This window comes from Mastacembelus armatus, chromosome 6, assembly GCF_900324485.2.
Source record: "Mastacembelus armatus chromosome 6, fMasArm1.2, whole genome shotgun sequence".
Taxonomy (NCBI): Eukaryota; Metazoa; Chordata; class Actinopteri; order Synbranchiformes; family Mastacembelidae; genus Mastacembelus; species Mastacembelus armatus.
The window spans coordinates 3,987,388-4,003,854 of NC_046638.1; the positions used below are offsets into that span (position 1 = coordinate 3,987,388).

General features: G+C 40.1%; 1 protein-coding gene across 1 annotated transcript; it reads left to right on the forward strand.

Annotated features, from left to right (window-relative positions):
• The first annotated feature begins 2,674 nt into the window (after positions 1–2,674).
• ticrr (TopBP1-interacting, checkpoint, and replication regulator) lies at positions 2,675–13,939 on the forward strand. The gene is made up of 21 exons (XM_026312253.2): positions 2,675–3,753; positions 3,992–4,229; positions 4,678–4,907; positions 5,078–5,312; positions 5,928–6,066; positions 6,210–6,337; positions 6,601–6,804; positions 6,943–7,088; positions 7,405–7,505; positions 7,739–7,832; positions 8,101–8,183; positions 8,573–8,803; positions 9,016–9,100; positions 9,218–9,290; positions 9,571–9,702; positions 9,890–9,980; positions 10,150–10,208; positions 10,309–10,547; positions 10,764–12,948; positions 13,118–13,237; positions 13,464–13,939. Exons 1-21 carry the CDS (start codon positions 3,046–3,048, stop codon positions 13,580–13,582), a joined length of 5,640 nt encoding a protein of 1,879 aa, XP_026168038.1. The 5' UTR covers positions 2,675–3,045; the 3' UTR covers positions 13,583–13,939.
• The last annotated feature ends 2,528 nt before the right edge of the window (positions 13,940–16,467 follow it).

Below are 16,467 nucleotides of genomic sequence, written 5' to 3' on the forward strand. Positions count from 1 at the left end.
AATTGATCTACTGAGGCTAAGTAATTCCATTTTCTTCCAAATGTAAAAGTCAGGCACTACTTTAACAGGTGAAAGAGGAACTTCTTTAGGAGACCTTTGTAAGTGAATAATGTCTGACGTTTATGATTTTTCACCAAGATGAATTACTACCCCACAGCAGTGTGGGTGGAAATTGTTTTACAATATGTAATGAATCATAGAGAATTCTGAAAATGATGAATGTAATAAATAAATGTGTGTGAGTGTTGCCTGATAAACAAATAACTTTATAATTGACAGCTTTTATGTGAAAAGCATATCCTCTGCAACGTGTTATCAATTACTCCATTAATAAATAGCAGTTTATTAATTATAATCTGTTATAATCATCTAGTTTTATCCTGTTCTTCTGGTTCCTGGGATTGCATGCACACTTTATATATATTTATACAGTGTGGTTGTTATGTGTTTTTTAAAATTATTTTGTGTCAACATTTTGATTTTATTTTCTAATTATATGTACTATCCATCCATCCATTATCTATACCCACTTATTCCTAACCAGGGTCCCAGGGATCTGCTGGAGCCTATCCCAGCTCTCTCTGGGTGGAAGGCAGGGGTCCACCCTGGACAGGTCCCCAGTCCATCACGGGGCCACATAGAGACAAACAACCTCACACACTCACACTCACTCCTATGGGCAATTTAGAGTCACCAATCAACCTGACATACATGTTTTTGGACTGTGGGAGGAAACCAGAGTACCTGGAGAAAACCCACACAAGCACAGGGAGAACATGCAAACTCCAGACAGAAAGGCTGGGTTGCGAACCCACGACCTTCTTGCTGTGAGCCAACAGTGCTATTATATGTACTAGCCTTAATTAAATTGGATGGTGCTCTGAGTGCCACCTTATTACCAGATGTCCTAAAAACAAGTAGAAAATATCCCTAAACAAGCCAACTCTTTATTTTTTTCTTTTATCTTTTTAAACAAGCCAGCACACTGGTCTGTTTATGGAAGATTATTTCTTCTTGGTACACATTACATAATATTTTTAAAACAACACTGGTGTCCTTAAATTAGTTTTAAGTCTGCGTTTCAAAAGTCAGCATATCACCATTGTCATTAGGATTCTTCCTCTGAATAACATGAATGGTGAAGATTTGACAATCTGTGCAGTAGTTGTTCAGATACTGGGCCACACTGTGGAAAAGACTGACAAGGCAGGGGTGTCTGAATGAACAGTTTAGTGTCTAGTGCCACACAGCCAACAGGGCCAAAAAACAAAGATGTTGTTTTTTACTGTGAAAACGTAGAAGAACCCTGTCCTCAAAGCCTGAACATGTACATCCTTGTGTGTAAATGTGATTGTTGTCTTAAGAAGCAAGCAAGCTCCTGAAAGTATCTGTGACCTACATCCTGGTCTCATGAGTTGATCAGAGTCTCATTGGACAGCTGTGACTAGAACATTTTGCATGCCTCTTTCATGTGTCTCTATTTCAAAGCTTTTCTAAGCTCTTCATCTCCCCCTGGTGCTGAAGAAAAGAGGTGGCTTTGGATGCAAAACAGAAGGTGACCCACATACCCCCTCTCCCAGTGCTCTATTTCCTGAAATCTGTCTTTTTCTGGTTTGCCCTTTAGGCCTGGGGAGAAGGGGGAACATGCTACATTTACTCTGTCCACTTTCTCTGATACGTTCTCTGAACGACAGAAAGCTGGGTCCATGTACTAAAAGATGATATATGCCTGTTTCCAGGCACTTGGATCTAATTGTTTCAAAGGTCTTATAGATGGCAGGAGTTCCTGTTATTATGTAAATGTGTACAATATATACTGGGAATGATCAAAGACTATACAGCAATACTGTCACTTATCAGCAAAACTGCTCCTTAATAATATAAATGTTAGTGAATGTTCTTGATATTTTTCTTGCACAGCTTGTTGTGCATCTCATTAAATGTGTAATAACATGCAATCATTCAGTTGTCACCATTATAAGTACATTTTTGTGGTCTCCAGAACAGCCACTGTTCCAGAGCAAAGCTAAAGGTTGGTCTCAAGGAGAGTTTTTCCATTTTGGGTAGTGTGCAAGAGAATCGCAGAGAATGGCAAGCTCTCATTCTCACTGCTTTTCTTGGCACTCCAGAGCCAAGTAGTCATCAGTGCACAGCATCAGCCATTTAACAGTAAAAATCCTTTAAACACATAGAAGTGACCGATGGTATACGATACTATACTTACATAGTTGATGAGTTAGATTTTGCCATTATTACTCTGATGCTTGCATATTGACATGTGGGGTATGTCTTATGTATTTACAGAATATTTATATATGTTCGGCAGATGCAAAGAGAACACTGGACAGTTAACACATAGAGAAAGTATTGGGACACGGAAAATGTTTTATTTACCTCTGTTTAATTACTTCAGCAAAAGTAGAAAGACCAGACATTTTTTAAAAGTTAAATGCGACAGACGCCTGCCAATCGTGTGCTGTCATGTTACATGTTGTACAGTTGGTCCATATTTGATTGATGGTGCACTTGGCCAATGAAGAATTGGCGTAGGACTTATGCCCAATCACCGACTAGCTTATCACTTATTTTAGACCAATGGGATTGCTTCTATTACAGTGTATAACCAATCATATCTAAGGGGTGGTCTCTTGTTCAAGAAGCGCGAACGGTTAAGGGGAGACTTCTGCGAGAAAATGGCGAATGTTGTGCTGACAGTTTAAGTAGTTAATTTTAATAATGCTCATATAAGGTCGGGCATGTTTCTTTGGGCATTGCAAACAGTGTGTGTCAGGCTAGATGAAGCTAGTTTGCAAAGTTAACTTGCGGTTTGGTGACGTGGGTAGTTCCACCAGCTAGTTAGCTAGCGGGACAGTTTAGAAAGATGACGTTAGCTGTAGCAGCTAGCGTTATCTAATGTTAGGACTGAATTGCGTTAAACAACCTGTTGGACCAAATTTTTTTATGTAACTACCGACAGTAGAGCTGAGTACGTTTGACTGAGACTTGACTGTATTCATGGCTTAGCTAGGGGCTCTGGAACCACTCATGGTCTTTGGGGAGGCTATAGTTGTTGACGTTATGGCTTTACACAATTTGGTTTTTGTTATCGATGTAGATTTTGGAGATCGGGATTCAGGCGATCAGATAGATGTGAGGAATCATCTTGTGAAACGAGGATTACTACAGATTCTGTTGCATTTCGGTTACAAATATGGATTTGAGAAAGTGCGCTGGGGCTATAAATTTTTTCAGTCTAAGACGGGCCGTAATGGCAGCTTCATGTCACGGGTATCAGACTTTAAGGAGCTTCGGCACAAAACCTTCGAGGACTTTGAAGCAGAGTTTGACGCAAAGTTTGACGTGAAGGAAAAAGTATGCCTTAGTCATCAGAAACACCAATCAAATCGGTCTGCATCCGTTCAAAACGCACTCAAAGAAGCCCTGCTGGATTTCCAATGGGACAGACCACACATCACCTCTCCTACTAAACTGTCCCTGAGGCCCAGGAAGTCGAGCCGAGTTGGAAAGCCCAGTGTTTCACAGGAGGATGATGTTTCTGTCAATGGGAGGAATTTGGTCTTTATTGTCTCGGACTGTCCACGTTCCAGCACACAGCTTGTGGATTACCTTTCTTTGGGAAACCATGCAATGCATACAGATGTGACAGAGCACATTATATCCAAGAGCCTTCAAGACATGCTGGTTCAGCGACAGGTTGTATTGCACTGGATTGACAGTGGAGCAGATGCCCAGGTGAGTACAACAGGCATATCTCATATGACCACAATAAAGATATAAACAGAGAGAAATTCACGTGTTTTAGCAGCACCATTCAACCAAGGGGTATAAACATAAAAAACACAAGTAACTTCATGCTTCATATAACACAAGATGTATAGGTTTTGTGACCCTTAAACAGTAACAGGCAAAGTGACTGCTTCAGTCCCTATTACATTGATGCAAGCAGCTGTGAACTTTTGTCTTACTGCAGGTCTTAAGTTTGGGTCTTAGCCTTGGGTCTGGCAAGCTAGCTGAGGTCCTGGCTGAGGTGGGTGGCAGAGTGATCCCTGTAATTGCACTGCTGAATCTGTGCTACAGTCAGAAGCCAGACGTCGGTTTCAGGCGAGATACCTTTGCATTCATGTCCATTATTGGATATCTGCTTTCTACTGAAAGTCTCTACCGCCAGACTTTTCCTGCCACACAGGGCTTTCTGCGGTGGGGACAAGGTTGGTAACACTGATGTAAACTTTTATCATTACTTTTTATGACTGAAACATGCCTGAAATAGTACACCTTTGGAACCTGTTTATGTGATCTGTATTTTCCAAACACTAAATAATGAGCCATTATACTGTACATCTTCATTGTCTAGTGGGTTTTACTTACTGTTTTCATATATTTAAGTTTAAACACATGGTATAAAACATACGTATGGAAAGAAAAGTCGGATAGGACTTGTGCAACGTCTTGTGTCAAAAGAACTATTTATGATTCTGGACTGAAGAAGATCTTAACATGAACCAGATACATCAGCCATAACCACAAAAAGGCATGCAAACTGAAAAGCAGATATGACATGCCAGGGAAATTAAGTTCACTACACTACAATTAAATACAGAACTGCATATGAACTGTCATTATTAATCGGTGTTGCGTTATTCCTTGTCAATTCAGGTAATGTGACACACAACTGTGGCATCATAGTTGAGCCAGTGTCATGCAGACAGAGGCTTCTCCCACAGTCAGTAGAAGTGTGTCTCAAAGGAGTGCTGCAGGGTTGGGATCCTTCATCACTGACACACATCTCCATGGAGACATGGGTGCTTCAATGCTCCAGCAGTGATGATCAGGAAGCTGTTTTCCAGCATCTCTTAATGGAACTGTCTGCGCATGCTCTGCACATGGTGAGAAATTCAAACACAGCAGTTTTTGCATAAGAGAGGTGCTTTTAGTTTTATTGATTAACACTTGAAGATGAAGGAATATGAGGGTTCACAGCTGGTTTTATAATATATTTTCTGTGTGCAGTTACTTATTCACTTCTACTTTTTTTTTCCTCTTTGTGCTCTCCAAGCTGGCTGAGGTGAATGACAACAGCCTTTTGGTCTCGGCTGTCCTCTCTCCCTTGTCCTACTCTACAGCTCTTCTCACAATTCTCCAGCCTGGAATCACTCAAAATGACCAGCTCCTGACCATGGAAAACATTGCCCCTGCCACAGCAGAACCCTCACATGACCTACCAGATGTTGTAAGCAGTGTTCTTGGAGTAGTGTACAACATCATGGAGGAGGATGATGATAGTGTTGATGGTAAGGATTCAAGGTAGACTTATAAATTGACCAGATCAGTATTTCATCCAGTATCAGTGTGTATATGTCAGCCACTAAGTAACATGACATTTCAGAGAAATGCCAGTGTGGACTGACAAGTGGACAAAAAACGATCTTCATTGTGTCTTGGTCAGGTGTTTTTTAAAAACAAAACTGTCAGGAATGTTGTTTAATTGTATACATTTAAAAAAGCATTACTGTCACCTGATTATCTTCTCTTGTTAACTTCCGATATCTTGGTGTCAGAGTCGTCATTAAAAAAAACAGTTGCTCAGACTATATTGAGGATCATGATAATATTCAGTGTTCAGTCTACTAAATACCAATCTTGGGAAAACTTTTGCTGCCTGGCACTTTTATCAGTAATCCTGTCAAACATACATCTATATAAATGAAAGCTTCTGGGTTGACTTTAGCATAGCTCAGGTAACAAGTTGATTTATTTCAACATCATTAGAAAGAGCACACCTAACTATGTTTGAGCACACAGGTAGTTGACAGGATCATATAATGTTTTCAGATATAGTATTTTTCTTTTTGTTTCGTCAACTGCACATTATTGGATTGTTAACCACTTTTTCATATATTCTTCAGACAAGCAAAATAATCATCCAGTTCCTGAGTGGGCTCAGCGGGAACTGAGCCACTGTCCGATGACAGCAGCCGTATTGGAGACTTGGTTCCCTCAGTCAGACCAGTCAGGAGTGAGCTCTCATTTAATGGAATCAATAAAGTACGTCAATTCTGATATCAGTTTTTTTTATTAGAGTTACACAGGTTTACACACAAATATATTTAAAAACAACCCACAGCAACTGAAACCTGGCACACAAAAGTGACACATGGTCCTGATGTTTTACTTACTTTGTTGCACAGGCTGCTTCATGCAGTGCAAGAGACAAGAGAAGAGGAGGATCTCTCTGACCTACAGCAGGAGCTGATCAGTGGTTTGGGTGAATTGTACCAGACATCCCAGGGCACTAACAACAAGAGGGGAAAAAAACGTATGAGCCACATCTCAGTTCCTATATGTATTTTTGGCTTTTTGTAAAGCTCATCAAGATAATGTACAGAAGTGAAATTTTGGGTATAGGGAATCACCTTCACGTTGTCTTTTTAATAAAGATGCTTGTTTTAATTGGTCGAACATGGTAGAAAATGTTCATTTCTTGTCAAGCTTTTACCATCAGTTCAATTTTTTTTTTTTTTTTTATGTGGTTATTTTTATTTATTTATTGGTCTGTCATTTCCCTTCCTTGATCCACAGGGGGTGCCCAGCGCACACCAGTAAAACAGAAGATGAAGACCATGAGCCGCTCTTTGCAGATGCTGAATGTGGCACGGCTGAATGTGAAAGCGCAGAAAAACCAGGCTGAAGCCGAGCAGCTGGGGGCAGAGGGCAGAGTGACAGACAGGCTGGGGAAGAGACGGTCAAGTGAGAGGAACAAATCTGGAACTGCAAATACCATCAGTGAGTGCCCCCATACACCTGCTCAAATTTTCATCCTGCCAGAATATGTTGCAGCTAATGGCATTTCTCTGCAAGAAGGCAAGTGTGTATTTCCTAATATGCTAACATACATAGTTATGTGCCCTTTCCTTTGCCTAGGTTTCATGAGTGAGGCACAGCTACTGACCCATCTGAAGTCCAGTTATGAGAAAACTGTGGCAGAGAAAGACTCGTCCCTTGTCAGTGGTGTCCAGCAGCTCCTGACTGCTGTGAAAACCTTTCTTGTGGCAGAATCTGATCTGGAGGTGAGACACTTGGTAGCTCTAAATATTTTTCAAGTTTCTGACTGGATCAATTTTTATCTTTTCTGCAAACTCGTATTTATTATGTCAAGGTGTCACAGTTGTTCTCAGTCATCACAAGTTTTGATTTTGGTTATGGTAAATTTTGGTATATTGGTAGATGGAAATCTTTCAAATTTCCATGCCCACTGTAGACAAATAACGATGCTATATAAAAGAGAAACTTGTCTTATCAGACATTGAGGGCGTTAAGTACATTGAAGCGATGTGAGCGAATGTGATGAACTTGTATGTCTGAAATTGTATATTTTCCCTACAGTTGAAGACCTCCCTGTTTGTCCAGCAGCACCTCCTCAAGACTAGCAAATCAATCAGGCAGCTTTATGGAACAATTTCTGATGTTGATAGCAAAATCAGAGAGTAAGTGTTTCTAAACCAGAACTGGTTTTTATAGTCATTGAAATGTGTAAAACTCAACACAGCGACTAGCCATTAAACCTCTGGCTGTGGGTATACTGCCTACCTCCCTGGTATTTTTGTATGTATGTATGTGATAATGTGCTATTCTTCCTTGATAAGTAAAGGTTCAACAGATTATTCTGTTCTCAATTCTGAGTTTTATTTAGGTGTCAGTAACAGCTTGTCTCCTCTAGGTGCCAGCTTCAGGCAGTGCTGAGGCTGGAGTTGTGCAGACTTGTCTCCTCTGGGCAGTCTGACTCACTGGATGTTGATCAGATGGCAGAAGAGGTAAGATGCTGGTGCATTAGGTTTTTTTATGTGGTTTCAAATGTATGGAGAGTAACTTTGGCTACAGAGTATGTAGTTTTCACAAAAAGTTTACTCTGTCATTGTTGATCAAGCCACACTGTCACCAAAATAGGTGCTTTTCTGATAAATTTGTTATAGCTTTTCACCCCAAACTAAGATGTTTCAAACTGTATAAAAACTCTTAACACAACATTTATTATTTTTAATTAGCAGTTTTGACCAGTGAGCTCTGCTGTTTGTTTATCAGGTGGCTGAAATGCTCAGGGTTATCTCACTCACAAAAGACCCAGTTTGCCTGTCAAGATTTCTTCAAGATGAGGTCCTCCCAGGGTAAGTGCTTGGGCCTGCAGGAATGGGATTTTTTTCTGTTCTTCCAGAGGAATACAAGAATCAAGAATGCCTAAAGTCCATTGACCAGTCTTCCTTAAAGTTGAGACAGTGTCAGCATCTATGTGAAACAAAGAGTTATCAAGGTGGTTTAAAGAGCCCATAAACCAGTTACCACATATTTAGTCGCAAAGTCTTGAATTACATTGTGCTGTAGGCCACCCCTAGCTAATTTAGCTGTAACACACTTTTGCTGCTTAATTGCTGTAAATATTAGTTTTCTCAAAATAAAACTAATTTCATTTTGAATTAGTAATTTTAAAAGAACATTATTTTTCATACATAGTAAAAAAAAAAAAAAAATTAACTTTAGTCTTTCTACATCTTCGCAGGTTCCTGACCACCGTGCCCAGGGTGCTCGCTGACATCTACCACAGTCTTGGCACCCAACTCCCTGAGGCCTTGGTGGCTCTTCTGCCCTCTGACTTCTTCAGTGATGAATCAGTTGCCAAGGACAGCGTTTCCCCTTCAGCCTCCTCACCACCCCTCTCCACACAGAGCCTGGGTTTGGGGGTTGGGGATTGCCTGCAGGAGCTGCGAAATCGCTCAGCCAACAAGAGGAGGTAGGGGCGAGCTGTATTTTGGCTGGAAAGATGCTGCTAATGTAGGAATCTAGTATCTTTTATACTACAAGAAAGAAGATTATGTTTGTCTTTGAAAAACTCTGAAATAGAATTAGAGTGGAATTTACGTACTTTTACTGGTTATGCCAAGATGTATATATTTTACTGTAGTGTATGTCCAGAATTCAGTTTTTAATTTTTCCTCCCCTTAGGAGTGGGTTGCTGACTCGTCATCGCAGTATGACGGAATCACAGAGTCTTCGCCAAGTAGAGATGCCCAAAAGGACGACAAGGGCGGTAAGATGGCCGTAGATAATCACTACTGATTTTGCCATTAATTTTTAAACCTTGTCCACTATTATTTTCATAATACATTAGTGTCCTTACCTTGCATTCTTTTTGTGTTTACATTAGTCCAAATCAAAGGCCTGTGTTGCTTTGGATAAAGCTGTTACAGAACCACAAACTCAGAAACAAGAAACACAAGGTATGCTTTATTTTACATTTGACTGTGTAGGTTGCTTCTTGCTGAAAATCACTTTTCTTGTGTAGCTTAGTATGTTGTAATCACTTGTGGCATATGCCACTTCTCAGAGACCTTTAAGAAGGTGATGCAGTTTAATTGACTCTGCATCTTCCTTTCAAGCTGACAGGAAGGAGACTTTCACACTGTAAAGATAAATTTTGCAAGCAGTTTGTATTAATACAATTTTAACTGTTTCAAATAAAAGACACTTAAATACAGAACATACTCTGATTGTCAACAGAGGTGACCAAGGTGAGAAGAAATCTGTTCAACCACGAGATCATCTCACCCTCCAAGAAAGCCAAGCTGCCGAGAAGTCAGTCTGTATCTGCTGTGGAAGGACTAAAACGCAAGCGATCTAATGACTCTGAAGGTAAACGATTATTATTTATTATTGCAAATTAACTGGCAAACTGTTGTAAACAAGTGAATGAAAATGTTATTTGCAGTAGTATTTACTCATGCAACCTTGACATTCACATATTCACTTGTAAAATTTATTAATTTCAGTTAACTGCAACTTTTAGCAATTGATCTAAAAGGAAATGCGTTGTTTTTAGAGAGGCACAAACTTCTAACGCAGACTGTGTGTGAGACACCGCTCCATAAGCAAGTGTCCAGTCGCCTTATATACCGGCAGAAAGTAGGAAGGTATGATATTATTTTATTATTCTTATATTATTTATTAACAGTTCGCCTTATGACTGAGGTTTTTTTGAGTTTCTCCATAACAATATTTATTGTGTAACCCAAAATCTGCATTTGTTAGTCATTGTCAGCTAAAATGTTTGTCCTTATGTTTTGAACTATCCTTTTTCAGGAGATCTGTTCCAAATGACAACTGCATTGTGGAAGAGTCACCAGTGAAGCCTACAGACGGTAATTCACTTTGTTTTTAAACAGTATATTACCCCAAGAAGGGGTATTTTTACACAATTCAAGCATTATCCTTAATTGGGTTCTCTGTGTTTTGTGTCAGACGTGAGAAGGAGCCCAAGGATAAAGAAGTTTGCTAGAAGACACTCAAACACCTTCTATTCAAGTTCTCAACCTCGCTCCCGCAATCTGGACAGGGCTCTCTCAACGTCCCAACTTGCTGTCAGTGATGGCAAAATCAGGCGGCTTAACATAAAAGAAGTTCGGTCCCCCATGCGTCTTCTCTTTGGGGCTGCTATTTCCCCCAGATCACGGCTGTCTACAGACTCTAGTGTCTTTGAGGTAAATTCTTTATTCTAATAATTTGGCTTATTAAGAATACATACATACAAAAGTTTCTAATCTATGACATTTAGTCACAACATTCTATTACCCATTCACTTTCTCAGTATCTTAAAATGCTCAAGTTTCTACCTTCCTTAATTTGTTTTTTCCAGATTGTAATTGTATTAATTAGCTAATTTCCCATTTATGCCAATGTGAATGCTTGTTTTCTAGAGCCCAAGTAAAACGCCAACAAAGTCACCCAGTAAACATGGGAGGGCCATTCTTGGGAACACAACTCCTAGGACTCCCAGAACCCCTCACACCCAAGGAACCACCAAAACACCACCTTCATCCAAGAAGTGTGTTCTTTCTGTTGCAGAGAACCCTGTGACAGGAAACTCTTATGAGCTTGGTATGGCTCTAAGAGGCAGTCCTTTCAGATTCCCAGCCAGAAAGATTCTTGTGGTAGACACACCTACTAAGCAGAGCCCTGTGAGGAGCCCACTAAAGGGTATTCTCAGGACACCGGTCAAGGCTTTAACTGAAGGCAGCTCTTCTTCTGGATTACATCTACTCAATAGCCCAAAGACCCCCAGAAAAAGTGTTACATGGTCTCCATCTCCACATAAATGTAGAGTGGTGGAGAACAGTGCTAATTTTAAGGTACCAGAGTCACCTTGTATTGCATCGCACAGTTCTGTGAGGCTGGTTAAAACACCCACTAAGTGCAGTAGTCCTGTCGAAAACATAAACACTAAAAAAGACATTTTCAAGACCCAAGAAAAGACTTGTCAGGTAAGCCTGGTCAGGGTTTCTGAAAATGCAAATGGAATTATTTTGACACAAGAAAAACTTCCCAACAGGATGACATCACCTGAAAAAGGTGACTGTGTTAGTGAAAGAGGCATTTCCAGTAGACTATCAACACTGCCCTTAGACCATCACCTCTCCCCTAAACCCAATACAACAGCACAAAACAAGACCCCTAGTCCCACTCACCAAATGATTACCCGCTCTGGACGGACTCCAGGAAAATGTTTAAACATTGAATCCCCATATAAGCCAGACTTTGAAGGACTTACTATTGTTTCAGACAGATCAGCTACCTCAGTAAAATCTCCAGCAAAGTCCCTGATAAGAACAAGGTCTGGCCAACATGCTAGAACACCCAGATGCAACTTAAGATCCCAGTCTGGTGAGAATGTACGCTCTAAACTAAACACAGTATCTGCTGAGAGCTGTGACCTTGTAGAAAAGAGCATGCAGTCAGATGGAAAAGAAGAGGTGCAGGCTGAACCTTCTCTATCATCTGAAACAGACTCTAGTTCTCATACAGATCCACAGCAATTTGACTCTTCACATTTGAACTCTGCATCCACAGACGATGATAGTTTGGACATTGTTAATGCAGCAGTTGTAAACACTCAGTTTAGTGGAGGTCTCAAGATGAATATTAGCTTTTCACGAAAACCTTCAAATTCTAATGACGACACAAGTTCTCCCAAACAGTATGTGCTACCCCAAGGTACACCTGGGCGGAACTATGGCTTCCGGCAAACCCCAGACCGCCAACAGAGGGAGGCTGCCGCTCGTTTGGGGTATGGGAATGATTGTCTTCGATTTTCAACCCCTAGAGGTGCTGCAAGGCCTAGTCGAAAAAAGGGCACAGGTACCCCAAACTCTCGGACTTACCAAGTAGAGATGGAAATGCAGACATCAGGGCTTCCCAAGCTCAGAATCAAACGTTCAGATTCCATGAATGCAGGTGATTTTGCTTCAGATACTGTTTCTCCATCAGGTGCTCAGTGCCCATTATTGGGTGTGAAACCTCACCTGGAAAGCCCTTTGGCTTTGTTCTCTAAACACAGAGATCCTGGGTGTGTTTCACCATCTGTCTGTACTCATGTTACACCAGCCAAGAGCACACCTGGGAAGGGTTGTAGTGTACAAACTTACATCTGCCAGTCCTACACTCCTACACACCATTCTGGGGGAACACTGTCTCCTGTGGCAACTGCAGAAATCATTCCCCTGACTCCATCACCTCAGAGTGTAGGGAAGGTGACCCCAGAGAACCTAAACAGCTGGCCTCGCAGGAAAAGAGCTCAGGTCGTACTCTGTGGAGGCAAGGACCGTGGTCTGAAGGGGGAGCCTCTGCTGGAGGAGTTGCTGGAGGAAGCTGAGCTTGGAGTAAGCAGATTGCAGGACATTGAGGACATTGATGAGCCCCCAAACAACAAAGCTGCAACATTAGCCTTGACTTCCACACATGCACCTCCAGTCAGAACTGGTACATCTCTCTCTCCAATGGAAGATTTGTTCTGGATGGAGAAATGTGCTCAGCAGGCTGAGTGTGCTGATCCTCAGAGAGCTGAAGAAGAAATCTGGGCTTCTGCAAATGGAGATGTCAAGTCATGTAAGCTTACACCTTTTCTAGCAAAACATAGGTCTTAATAAAATAGTGTTTACAAATTACAGTATTTACAGATTTCAACTTAGAAAGGCTTATTCATTATGGCCATATCCTTAGATTGATTGGAGACAAAACTATGAGTCACTTTTTTTTTTTTTTAAACATTTTTCAGTAATGACCCCTCCCAGCTCAAAGGTGAGGAAGCCGGTGACAGCAAGTGGAATTTTGGCCCTTACTCACTCTCCACTATTGTTCAAGGGTTCTGCTAGTAAGACAACACCCAGTAATAAAGGTATGATGTACAGTGCTTTTGTTGTGATTTCATTCTTTTTCTTTTAATACACAGGATATATCAAATCAAATTTATTAATCTCTTCTGACAATGAGGAACTAATATTTGTACATACATTCTACTTGCCTCTTGGGCTTTATAGGAATAGCAAGACGTTTAAAAAACTTTTATTTATTGCCTTAACTCTACATTCGCTAACCTCAGGTTAATTTTTGTAATGTTGTAGATGAAGCTGTGTCAGGGAGGATGGTAGAAGTTGATGGATTGGATGTCTCACCCTTCAGCCAGTCGATCAGACGCTCAAACACAGGGAGGACCTACAGTAGGAAGAGACTGCTTCACTGAACCACAGAACCATCTGGCAAGCAAAGCTTCAAGACGTGTTTTACTGAGATTGTGTCTTAGCCGTATTTTGTCAGGAGTACTTTTGATGCCAGGTCTTTCAAGCACCACTGTGAAGGCTTTGTATCTGAATGAATGTCTCTTTGAGTCTGCTCCGCCAACACTTCTGACCCTGATATTTTCCCCTCTAACTGGCGGCTCTTATTTTAATCAGAACTTTTTAAGACTGAAGTTTGACAAAGTTGAACATTTCCATTACTGTTCCTGTTATTGATGCTGTCATTCAAAGTACGCCATGTTTCCTACGTGGGTCTTTTTAAAGCTAAACATTTAAAATGCTGATACTATATCATTGTTTTTCAAAATTTAAAAAAACCATTTTAGTCTGGTCAGAAGCTGCATTTGTTGAAATAGGTGCTATTCATGTTTATTTATTAATTTGTTTTTGTCATAAAATTGCTTTTAAGTAAAAGGGAATCCCTTAAGATCAATTTTATATTGTAAATATGTTAAATGTTGCCAAGGTCTTATGTAAATAAATATCAGTTTTCTTAATTACGTTGCTGAAAATGTTTTTTTATTATGTACTTGCATCAGGTTTACACTTGTTCTTGAGTATTTGGCAAGTCAAAGAAAGATTAGAAAACCAGCACATTAATGCAAACTAAAAGTACTTCCACCCTGTAATGGCCCACTGGTTTAAAAGTCATTGGCGTTTAACTGTTAAACTTAACACTAATGTAGCATGTTAGCTTGACATCAGGCAACAGTCATTTGCTGTAAAATCAGATGGCACACCTCTCACATGTGCTGTGTTTATATGTCAGTGTAGACACCAAGAGCAAGGGCTCTGCATGAGCTTTCAGATCTTGCCACAAATAGTGGATTGTATTGACCTGTTCTCTAACTCTGCCTCTTCACTGCAATAATATTGTTATACTTTGGTGCATTCATATTAACCTGTAATTCCAGAAACCCACCAGATCTGAAGCTGCCAATACCAGGTTCATGGTGTGGATTTTTTATAGTTTATTGATGCCACAGGCTTTTTTTATTATTATGCAGGTGGGTCAGCAGAATACTTTCCTCTAACCAAATTTGTCCTGTGTGTTGTAAAGTAATTCCATTCCTTGCAGAGCTGCAATAAGAACTTTGATCTGAATACTGTATGCCCACTGTTTCCTCTTTAATCCACAGATTACTAAATTGTCCTCCATAAGGAGCTCAGGCCCTGGATCGAACGTAATATGGCCTCTACAGTGACCGAAGGGGACACTGAACAGGTCAGACATTGATGGCAAAAATAAGACGCTTATTTTTGAAAGTGGTAGAAAAGTTCAGTCTGGAACTGATCTGAGGTTTCTGTTATTTTTCTACAGTGCAATGGATTAGTGTTCTTAGGTTAAAATCATATCAGAAAGCATGTAATGCTAATTTAAAACATAAATGTATGAGATCACTGTACTAGCATAGCAGCAAAGTAAACAAGGCCCGGGTTTGTACACAATATATAAATAGCTTTTTTGAAAGTTCTGTATTCTTTAAACTCAGAGCATAATTGAAATTAATATTAGAGTAAAAAAAAATCTGATGTTCATTAAAAAAAAAAGTTCTGAAAAACTTAAGGCCTTTCTGAACATGTTGATTTTGGTAATGCTGAATGTTGCAGAGTTGACCAACTTTGTGTTACTCCTAGCCACATGCAAAGTGTCATTGGACAAAGTATCCTAATTTCCCCTCAAGGCAAACGTGAACGGATACACCCAGCCATGAGGAAGTTGCAGTTATCGTTTGAACGGCTGAATTAACTTGATAACCTTGTGATGCATCTTCATGTGGAAGAAAGAATGCATCTGTGCCTGTACTTCTTAAAGAAATGAGTGAGTGCAGTGTGTGACTTAGAATTGGAAAATAATCCAGTGCAGTCACTCTGTGTGATGTGAAACCATGCAGTGCTGCAGTCCCATTCACTGGTGTCCTTCAGTATTCACACCACTCCACCACCGCCAAACTGGCCAGAATTAGCAGTGTGACTTCCTGTACAGAACGTCACAATAAAACCCTTTGTGGATTTTTGAGCAAGTGAAAACTGTAGAACAAGGAAATAGCTTGTATTTGAACTTATTTAGATCAAATTTATTTAGTTATTTCTAGATGCAGTATATTTTATTTTTGGTACTGTCTGTAATGGAGCAGTGCAGCGGTAAATGAGGCTGATAGCGGGCGTCACTACGCATCTGCAGTTCTTTATTCTGTGTAATTCTGAGCTTTGTAATGAACAGAAAAGGTAATTAGTAAACCATATGCTATATTAGTCTCCCTCTGTATGTTATGAATGATAGACATATACAAAGTACACTAATATCCATGTTCCTATAATGAGTACACAGCCATGGTTAAGGTTGAATATTAAGAACAGAATCTTTTAGACATCTGTCTATACAAGATTCAGGCTGACTACAAAGTAGGTAGTACTCATTATAGAGAAAACATTGAATATTCTTTACTTCAGTAGAGTTTTATTAGCAGTGTAAAATGGTTCAGTACATATAAAAACTTCTGCATTCAGTGTGTTGTAAAAGTAGTTAGGTATTGTGATGAAAGTATACCTTCATTATCAAAATAAAAGGCACTGAGTAGTGACTGGGACATTTTAATGCCTTCCTGTCGCCTGATTCCACAAACCCACATCTGCAACCAGTCTGGGTGTGGCAGCCAGTGCCATGGATAGAGGGAAGAATGCATCCAACTTTATTGTATTTGCAAATCCTGCATGTAAATATTACAGTCTGTGAACGAAGTGAAACTGAGATAGGGCTGGCTTCTACAACAGGAAAATAATCATAATGAACAAACACAAGCTGGATGGAACTTAAGGAGAGGCCATC

Excerpts from the sequence above, each read along its gene's own strand:
- ticrr (XM_026312253.2), top strand. The coding sequence starts at position 3,046 with ATGGTCTTTGGGGAGGCTATAGTTGTTGACGTTATGGCTTTACACAAT. Across the intron at positions 3,754-3,991 it reads ACAGTGGAGCAGATGCCCAG|GTCTTAAGTTTGGGTCTTAG; the intron begins GTGAGTACAACA and ends GTCTTACTGCAG. Across the intron at positions 4,230-4,677 it reads CTTTCTGCGGTGGGGACAAG|GTAATGTGACACACAACTGT; the intron begins GTTGGTAACACT and ends TTGTCAATTCAG.